The sequence below is a fragment of the Hippocampus comes genome, unplaced genomic scaffold (assembly GCF_001891065.2).
Source record: "Hippocampus comes isolate QL1 unplaced genomic scaffold, H_comes_QL1_v1.1 scaffold38, whole genome shotgun sequence".
NCBI lineage: Eukaryota > Metazoa > Chordata > Actinopteri > Syngnathiformes > Syngnathidae > Hippocampus > Hippocampus comes.
In genome coordinates, this window is record NW_017805716.1 from 373,616 (window position 1) to 383,441 (window position 9,826).

General features: G+C 45.5%; 1 protein-coding gene and 1 long non-coding RNA gene across 2 annotated transcripts; both read left to right on the forward strand.

Annotated features, from left to right (window-relative positions):
- Nucleotides 1-335: 335 nt before the first annotated feature.
- LOC109523787 (uncharacterized) lies at nt 336-7,466 on the forward strand. Its single transcript, XR_002169844.1, has 2 exons — nt 336-967; nt 6,835-7,466. It is a non-coding gene; the product is annotated as an uncharacterized LOC109523787 (long non-coding RNA).
- On the forward strand, nt 946-5,858 carry st8sia1 (ST8 alpha-N-acetyl-neuraminide alpha-2,8-sialyltransferase 1). Its single transcript, XM_019883182.1, has 5 exons — nt 946-1,568; nt 2,001-2,145; nt 3,961-4,070; nt 4,532-4,624; nt 4,908-5,858. Exons 1-5 carry the CDS (start codon nt 1,384-1,386, stop codon nt 5,368-5,370), a joined length of 996 nt encoding a protein of 331 aa, XP_019738741.1. The 5' UTR covers nt 946-1,383; the 3' UTR covers nt 5,371-5,858.
- Nucleotides 7,467-9,826: the final 2,360 nt, after the last annotated feature.

Here is a 9,826-nt window from a genome sequence, read left to right on the forward strand (position 1 = left end):
ATCTCAATCTGCCATTTTGTCCGTCAAGTTAGCAATGACGAAACCAAAAGTTAAACCAGATATTTCACAATAAAACATTCCTTCGGCTTCACGTTTTACCGTGTGTACGTCATCTTACTTGGAACGCAGTTTTCACATTTCTGCAAACTAGTAAGACGACTACGTCTTACTAGTGAGGCAAAATTGTATTAGTTGAATTGCTGAACGCTAAATTGCGAATATGCAGAGGTCTGTACATGACTTCTTTAATCCCCCACAAAAATCTTAATTCTAAAAACAGCAGGCGTAAACAGACCACCAAGATGAAAGCCTGTAGACGAGTTCTTACTTTTTATTTATTTTCCAAAAACATAATACGTTCCGAGATGTTTGGCTGAAAGAGATGCACTGTGAGACTAACTTCCGCTGGATCGATTGACTTTTCGACGGGTTAATTGCCAGACCGGAAAAAGCTTTTTCAAAAACAATTTTTAAAATGCAACATTTTGACATACCTTCAAATAAATTCAATGTAACAAGTATCATTTCCCCGTAACGTCTGTCTATGACGTACCTCGCACTTCCAAGCTTGTTGCCCCTCAATTGCGCATTACCGTCGAGGATACAAGTGTGCAGGTGTGTCCTAATTCACCGAAGGGCTGTCACCCAGCCCAAACAAACGGTGCAGTACAAAACCCATGAAGCAGACACTTCGTTGATTGATAAATTGCGATTTTATATGCTGTGGTTTTTATCATTTATGTAGCAGCCAGTATAGTTAATGCCTAATAGTCACAAAAAGAAAGAAAAAATGAGTACCGGTCGTAAGCGCTTGTTTTACAAGTTGGTCTGAAACCGTATTTGCCTTTATTTTCAAATCTATACCGCCACCGATTCCCGTTGTCTTTTATTTTGAACTATATCCCACCACTTCCTGCCTGGCAGTGCACCTGGTCTGTCAGTGCACCTCCCTTGCAAAAAAGAGGGGGTCCGCATTCGGGGGGAGATTCAATGTAGTCGCCCCGCGGAGGCCCCACGAGAGGCCGCAAGACGAGTGGGAGAGCCACGGCGTAAGGAGCTCCTGCGTTGCGGTCGGAGATCTGGCGGGACACCCGTTGAGAGAGACCACAGGCGGGCCCCTCTTGCAACGATGGCGAAGCAGGCAAAGCCCGCATTTGGTTCGCAAACGACGCGCGTCGCGGTTTAAGCGGAACGGCCATCAATCAAAACCGGTCCGGCAAGGCAAGCGGCGTAGCGCCCGACCCGGTCCGACCCGACCCGTCCGCCCCTGACTGCCACACTCCGCCCCGCGTGTGTTCGGCATGAGGCGGAGGCTCCGTTCCGGCGCTCCGCTCGTTATAAGCGTCTGACAGGCGGCGTGGGGAGACAGACAAAGCGGGGAGGATGTTGATGCGGTGGTGCTACCGGGCCAAGCTGTCGGCGTGGGCCGCCCTGTGCGTGCTGGTGCTGGGCTGGTACTACGTATTCCCCGTGTACCGGGTGCCCCGGGACAAGGACATCGTGGAAGAGGTGCTGAGGCAGCAGGGCCACGTGTGGAAGAAGAACCAGACTGGCATCGACCTTTACAGGTACGCACGAGCACGCGCCAGCGCGCGTACACACAGGCACACACACATCCCTTCCCTTCAGTAGAGACTGTGTACAAATTGTAATTTACAACGTGCACAATTGGCAGGAGTCCACTAGTTCTTTCATTTGACCAAAAATGTGCTCTTAATTTGAAAAGGAAAATGTCCAATTCATTTCACGGTGTGAGTGTCACAGAGCAGCAGAAAAATTGCATCAACACAAATCTGACTCAATGTTTTACAGTGCTTTCAACTGTATACAGTATATCTTTTGAACGTTGACGCCATATTCGTGCACTGTTAAATTATGTTTGTAGGTGCGTATTGGATCGGATACGCGTGTGCACGTGTATATTTGCATTAGAACCCCAAATATTTTTGGAGTTGCATTCAATGGCAACACGTGAGCCGGTTTTGGTTTGCTTCTCCCAGGAAGCTGCTGAGCGACTGCTGCGACCCACAACATCTGTTCGCGCTGACCAAGGAGAACGCGCCGGTGGGCAAGGTGCTGTGGTACGACGGCGAGTTCTACCACTCGCACACGGTCAACAACGAGACCCACTCGTTGTTTGTGCAGGTGAGCAAAGAAGAGGCGGGGACTGTTTTTGTTTTTTCGTGCACGCTGCTGTGGGTCTATGATACGGATGTTTTGTTTTGTCTTTTTTTTTGTTTTGTTTTTTAACCAAATTAGGCTTCCTTCTTCTGGAGGTGTTTTGGGCTTGCTCTAATAATTCAGACAATGACCAAGGCCTCGGAGCGCCGCGTTAATATCCTGCTGGAGAAGAAGGGGAGTGGGGGGATGAGATGAATATCTGACCCTAATTTGCAGGCGCGAGCTGTGCATGCACATTCATGAAGGGGGAGGTGAATAGAAAAAGGCATAATAGAAGCAGAGTGGCCATGCTGAACCTTCGAGAGGTAACGCTGGGGGCTATTAGAAGGTTGAGGAGGAAATTGTACAAAAGCATAGCAGTATCTTAAGTTTAAATGGTACTATTTTCCATTTATTTTGCAGCACTTCACAGTTAACATGGTAAAGAGTGTAAAAACTTGCGTTTTTATTTTAATGGATTTTTTAAAATAAATTAGCATGTTCACATTGGCATTATGTGTTGTTTGTAGAATGTTTAGGTTAAAAAAAACATTTAATATAGCAAAAGTGAAGCAGATGCACTATATTTCTGTAGCATTCCCAAATTGTAAAAAAAAAAACTAAAAAAATAGCACACTGCCCTCTGTTGTTTTGGAATGTCAATTGCAAGGAGTTGTAGCTTTTCTCCACATTAAAAACAAAAAACAAAAAACACACACACATGAGTAACCGTTGCAAGAGATCTGAGGAATGTTTCTGGGAGCAGAGAGCGCCCAATTTACATACCCCCCGCCCCCCATTCCATTGCGCATTTTTCTGCTTTACAGCGTGACTTTGCGCCGTGCGTCTATTTTTAGTGCTTCATTTACAGGCCTGTTTTGCTACTTTAGATGCACACGCAGGCTGTCGTTTTTGTTTTTTTTTTTCTTCCTCAAGAGCTGCAATTTAATGCTCACAGCACAGATGAGCGTCCATTCCAAGCGCTCTTATCGTATTTGGGCATTAGCTAAGGAAAGCATACAGCAGGATGGAAGGTTTTGCAGAATACCACAGAAAATGCTTTACTGCTGCTTTTTTAACGTGTTATGCTTATCAGTTCACATAGTATAGTTGTTGTTTTGGTTAAAAAAAAACAAAAACAAAAAAAATTGAGAGAACCTTCACTCAAGTGGTCGTGAATCCGTAAAACACATTACTGCCACCAACAGGACTGGAGTGGAACATTTATTGAGCGTTCTGTGTCTTTTGAAACCAAAAAAAAAAAAAATAGCAATAGAACGGTTTTAGTTTGCTAATTTGTTTGGTTTATGCTAAGGTGCTTAAGCTAGTTGCGAGGCCCAGCTATGTTGTGTTTCATTTTTTTGCTTCGGCTGGAGTCTGTTGATTTTATTTTTATTTTTTTAAGACTACTCCATATTTAAAACAGTGTGGACATACTTGGCTGCCGCAAGTGTTTGATGAGGATGTTGTCATGTCATAAACGTTCCAGGAAAATGAGCACATACATACGCTTCATCAGGCACTACAAGAAGGAAGTACAGGTGTGTGTTTGTGTAACTGTCAGTTTGCGTTTAACCAACCAAAACACACCAATGTGTCAAAAAATTCACACATTTCTACAAAAGTGTTTTAACACGAACGCAACATAACGTATATTACTTTTTGTCCAGAATCCTACTAAATTGTTAAATGCGGCAGACAACTGTGAAAATAAAACTTTCAATTAACCCAAAAATGAATTCAATGAAATCAATTTGGTACCATTTATTGTTCATTTTTTCCGCCTCTACTCTCCCGCAGTCTAACCCTCTGTCGCTCCCCCTGAAGAAGTGTGCAGTGGTGGGCAACGGCGGCATCCTGCGGCACAGCCAGTGCGGCCGTGACATCGACCGGGCCGACTTTGTCATGAGGTGACTCCCGCCGCCGTCTTCCAAACCGTTTTGGCCGACTTTGCCGGCGGAGAAACTCCGGTTCGACTCGCTGCTCCAGTTATTTAACTGAATCCCAGCGTGGCGGCGGTTACTTTGCGTAGCCACGCCAAAACAATAAAAAATTAAAAACGTCACCGCGTCCGAATTAAACCAAATGATGGCATCTCGTGATAAGACTGAAACATACCAATGAGGTCATGCTTAATACTCGTGCCGGTTAGAACCGTACCTCCCATGCTTCAACTTCAGCCAAGAAAAACCCTGGCCCAACAAGTCGTGCGAGTGTGACCTAACGACTCAGTTCGCATGACTCACCCAAACCAGTTGTGGCGCATGTTCAGTTGTCATTTATACGAATGTTGATGTCATGCAACACAAGGGATTGTAGTTTAATTATCGTGATTATTATTATTATTATTTTTTTTTTTGGGCCGGTGCAGGTGTAACCTCCCGCCGCTCTCCAAGGAATACGTGGAGGACGTTGGCACCAAAACCCACCTGGTGACGGCCAACCCGAGCATCATTGAGAAGAGGTGAGCGCGCATCAGACCCACGATGATCCAAGTGTCACGTTAAATCTAAAACAAAGGGAGATCAAAGATTATTTTAATGAATAAATTGAAGTGGACACACACAGAAGCATAGCACGCACACTACTAAATACTACTACTACTAAATAGCCTGCAAATAGTTTTGTAAAGTTCGTTGAACGTAAAATTGTCACCCAGTTGATTCTCTGTGTGCGCACACGCAATTTGGATGCAGGACGTCACCCCAGTAGGTTGCGCCGGTGTACCTAATGAATTGTCCCCTCAGATTCCAGAACCTGTTGTGGTCCCGCAAGGCCTTCGTGGACAGCATGAAAGCGTACGGGACCGGCTTCGTTTACATGCCGGCGTTCTCCATGCGTCCCAGCACCGACCCGTCGCTGCGCGCCACCTACGCGCTGGCCGACTCCTCGTCCGACCTCACCATGCTCTTCGCCAACCCCGCCTTCCTGCGCAGCGTGGGCCGGTTCTGGAAGGCACGCGGCGTGCACGCCCGGCGCCTCTCCACGGGCCTATTCATAGTCAGCCTGGCGCTTGGCCTGTGCGACGAGGTGAGCGTCTACGGTTTCTGGCCCTTCCCCTCGGACCTTGCCCAGCGACCCATCAGCCACCACTACTACGACGACATGCAGCCCTTCCGCTGGTTCCACGCCATGTCCGAAGAGTTCGTGCAGCTGTGGGAGCTGCACAAGAGCGGGACTCTGCGCGTTAATCTGGGACGCTGCGATTAAGTGGCTGCTCTCCCGGCACCGAATATTCATGCCGCCCTCATGGGACTAGCGAGGACTGGGGTGTTCTTACTCGATCTTCCTAACAGACGTTGCCGACGTGGCCATTAACGAACTCTCAGTTGTCCAGCAGAAGCCGGGGAGGAGGAGCTTCGGGAATCGCGAACTCCCCCGGATGACTATCGGGATGAGGAGGAAGCACAGTGGCTTTTGGAGGGACGTTTGCGCGCTTATTGAGGATCCTACTAGTGCGTCGCACTGTCCCATGTACTAGTGTGAACTTTGTTTTCATGAGTAAGACAACGTAGGGTCCAAGCGGTTCATCGGCCGGCCGATATAATCAACTGATATTTGCTGTCGAAAACAAAGGACAGTCAAACATTCCCTCCCGGGGGGGCTGATCTTTGCAGATTCCTCACTCTGCTGTAAAGTTAAACACTAAAGTGATTTAATTCATATCTTAAATGTTGTCAGCGTTAAGGGACCAAAAAATAAGTTCTATTAGTCAGTACCTGTTTTTTTTTTTTTTTTTTAATCAATCGGACGAATAATCGGAATTTTATTCTGCCAAATATATCGGAATCGACATTGACCACAAAAAAAAAAAAAAAAAAACGTACTAGTGGAACGACTCATTTCACAAATGCATAACATTCCTGCGCACTAGTCGAACAACTACGGCATACGAGTAGAGCAGGACTATCTCTTCCTCACGACGCTTTTTTTCTTCACTCTTTCATTCCATACTGTATAATATTTCTGCGCACTAGTAGAATGACGCTATCTTCCTGGTGGTGTTTTTTTTTTTTTTTTCCTCACTCCTTCCTGACACATCCCATTTTAACGACTATGATATTTCGGCACATTAGGAGAATGACTCTATTTTTTTCCCCACTACTGACTTCCATTACTGTCTGACATTTTCTGCGCACTAGTAGATTGGGCATTAGTACAACTACTACCTTACCAGTGGCGGGGGGGACTATGCACTAATTAACATCTGTACACTACTAGTGAAGCATCCAAAGTTAACTCGTAGTGTTTTATGATGCCACTAGTAGCACGCAGTTGTCTTCTTGTGCACTTTTTTCCTCACTAACCACTCGGAGTTGTTTTACTAGGCTGCCTTTTTTTTATTTTTTTTTTTTTTTACAAGTGACAACAAAGAGCATACACGCGCTAGTAGGATCTCAAATAAATGCCCCAATGGCTCTCTGCGGTGCCACACGAGCGGTGAGCATGTCTGCCTCGCAGTTTTGAGGTTCCGGGTTCAAATCCCGTCTTTCCCACCGGGTGCTCGCGTGGGGTTTTTAGCTCTCGCATTTCATAAACATGCATGCTAGGTCCACTGAAGACTCGAAATTGTCCTTGCATTTTTTTTTTTTTTTTTTTTTGTCTGGATGCCACATTAAATTGGCTTTTTGGGAGCCATTAGCCAATCACCCACCCACCCCACCCCCAAAAAAGGGAACTACCTTTTGCTGTTGTTTTTGCTCAGGATCCACGAGGAAGCGTCAGTTCCACGTACACGATGAAACTTTTTCACCAAAAGCACAAAGTTCCGTTCTGTGAAAGCGGAGCCGCCATGTATGGATTTCACACTCATTTGGTGCGCAGTTGTTTTCGTATTAGAAATGTGATTTGGCGCACGTGCACAAGGGGCCAAAAAAAAAAAAAAAAGTGTCAGAGCAGCTTGCGGATCAAAGAGTGCAACTGATAGGACTGCTGACTTGATGTTGTTTTGTACAAGAATGTGCCATTCTCTCTTTAGTTCTCCTTTATGATTTCTTGGTCAAGAATGAAGGTTGAGTGCCTTTTAAAAAAAAACAAAAATCGATACGAATAGATAATTCGATTTCTGGGCGCTGTTGATCAGCCTGATGACATGATCTCTGTTAACTTATTGAACAAGATGTAAATTGTGTAAAGGTGCGCGCTGGTGGATGACACTTGCTTTGTTGATTCATGAAACCTTTTTGTTTTTTTTAAAAATGTGCTCGTTCCATCCTATTTGTTACTGAGAGGCAGTTGGGATTTGAAGGGAAATGTGATGTGATTTACCGCTCTGGATTTAGATTAAAGCTTCATTTTGTAGCGTAGGCCTGCCACTGACTGCTGCTTCTTGTCTCATATGATATCGCTCATGTTATTGGGCGTATCCAGATGGGAATGATCATTCTCAACCTCCTTTCAGCTCATCGGTACGACACTAATATTTGTCATCCTTGGCAGAGGATGAAGAACACACGACTGAGCGCTGTTACATTATTGTCATTTGTGTTGAATCCGTTGCTATTAGGGTGACAGCATTAGCATTAAGCTAGCTGGCTGAAAGGGAAAGCCGTGCAGTTGTTTTCTAGTATTTTTTTGTGTTCTCTTTAGTTTGACAGGAAACTTTGAGCCGGGAGTTGCAAAAAAAAAAAACACCTTGAAAGCTTCTTTGTTTTGAAGAATTGCTCACCACTTGCCACTAAAGCAGAGTCGGTGGTTGGAGCAATGCTAGCTTCAATACTCCACACTGACAAAAATTGTAACCTCAAAAAGAGGCCCGCGAGACATTCAAATGCATCCGTTTTCCCAAACGTCATCTGATTACCACCGACCCCCACAACCCCCATGGGCCAATTACTGAGTTATGGCCCCCCTACACCTCCCTAGCGTAGTGGGAGAAGACTCACAGGAGGGATATTATCAGATGGGGGGATGTTGTTCGTGCATTTGTCCAGCCATAATCTAATATCGTGTTATCATTACATCTAAATTGAATCACTATATTTTTTCAACAGATTAAATTGTAACATTGTGTTCACAGAGGATGAGGTCACATGCTCCCATATGAGGGAAAAAAAAGACACAGAAGTCTTGTATCCGAGTGACTGTGCCACCCCCCACCCTCCCCTCTCGGCGAATTCATAATTTACCACACAGCCAACGGGAGGAGGAGAAATAGAGGGCTCGAGCGGCCGCCGGAATGCCTCTTGGGTGATTTCCAAAAAAGGAGCTTAGCGTGGAGGGTTCGTTTAGAAGGCAGTAACCTTGATCGTAGTTTCCGACATCCTTTGTGCAAAATATCAACCTATTTATGTTTGGAGCAGCTAGGATGGAGTCAAGTTGGTGCACGAGTCCAGAAAGGAAATGGGGGGGAGGCCAGAGGGGCTGTCAACAGTTCTCTCCGGAACAAAAAGTCCCCCAGTTCTCTCGAGGGGGAAATGTCTTTGCAGATTCCCGTTTGCCTTCCTGCCGTCTGCACGTTTTCTTGCAGACTGGCAACATTTGGCTTGACAGTTTCTCGTCATGGGAAATCCGCTGCTATGTCATCTGGCACCAAAGGTGAACAGGACCCTTGTTCTCTGGTCTGAGAAATTACCTTTGCATGTCAACCCAATAAGAAAGATTGGGGTGTTACACTGATTTGACCTGGTCAATTCGGCGCAAAATTGATGCGTGAGTAGTCATGCGTTGCGCAGACTAGGAATTGGATTATTCATGCCGCAAATTAGAGTCATGTGACCTTGAAAATAGCCCCAGTAGTGCCCCCGTGGATTAAGAATAATAAATAAGACTGCACCTGAAGCTGGTTTCACTTTGCGACATAAATTTGGTCAGCATGTCTATCATGAGGTGGCCCACAAAAAAACCCTCCAGAACCAATTTGCTGAAACATGCAGGAAGTCTGCCATTTTGGTTTGAAACTGGCATTGTACGGTGATTTTGGTGGCAGTGAGTTTGACCAAACAAAATTTGGTCGGCGTGTCTCTCATGACTGGACGCACCAAAAAAAAATAATAAATTCTCAAGAAGCCATAGCACACAGAATTTGAATTGTTCTCTCTCGTTTCACCACAATAATGCCTAAGAAAAGTGCATCCGTCTTTGTGTCCGTGAGTGTCTGCAGGTTGCAGGTCTCCTTCAAGATATTTATAGAGCTCATTAGACACATCCCGCTCGAGTTAGGGTCACGGCACAATGGTGTGTGTTTCAAAACACACACATAAGCGTGCACACAGATAGCAGATTTGTGCCCACTTAAGATGCCAGAAGAAAATGTGCAAGAGCATTTCAAATCAGCTGTGCGGATGTTTCATCTGCTTTTCACATTTGCGGAATCAGAAGCTTCCTGCCGATGGGCATGGTCTCACTCACTTTCTGCTGTTGATGAAATCCAGCATGCATTCCGGTGGAAGGGAAGCCTTCTTTTTTTTTTTTTTTTAAATAACATGAGTCATCTCGAAACAAAAAAGTTGTTGCTAGGCAGAATTCGAGGAGCTGCCACACACAGCAGAGAAAGGACGGAGAGGTTCCGCAGAAGGAATTTAGCACGAACTAGATTGGTACATGCGGAAATGACATAGTCAAATATTTCTCTCGAGGTCAAGCATCACGTGACAAGGTCCCATGCAGGCCGTGAAGGCTTCCAGTTTTATCCCGACACGCACATGAAGCGACGCATCCATTCGGG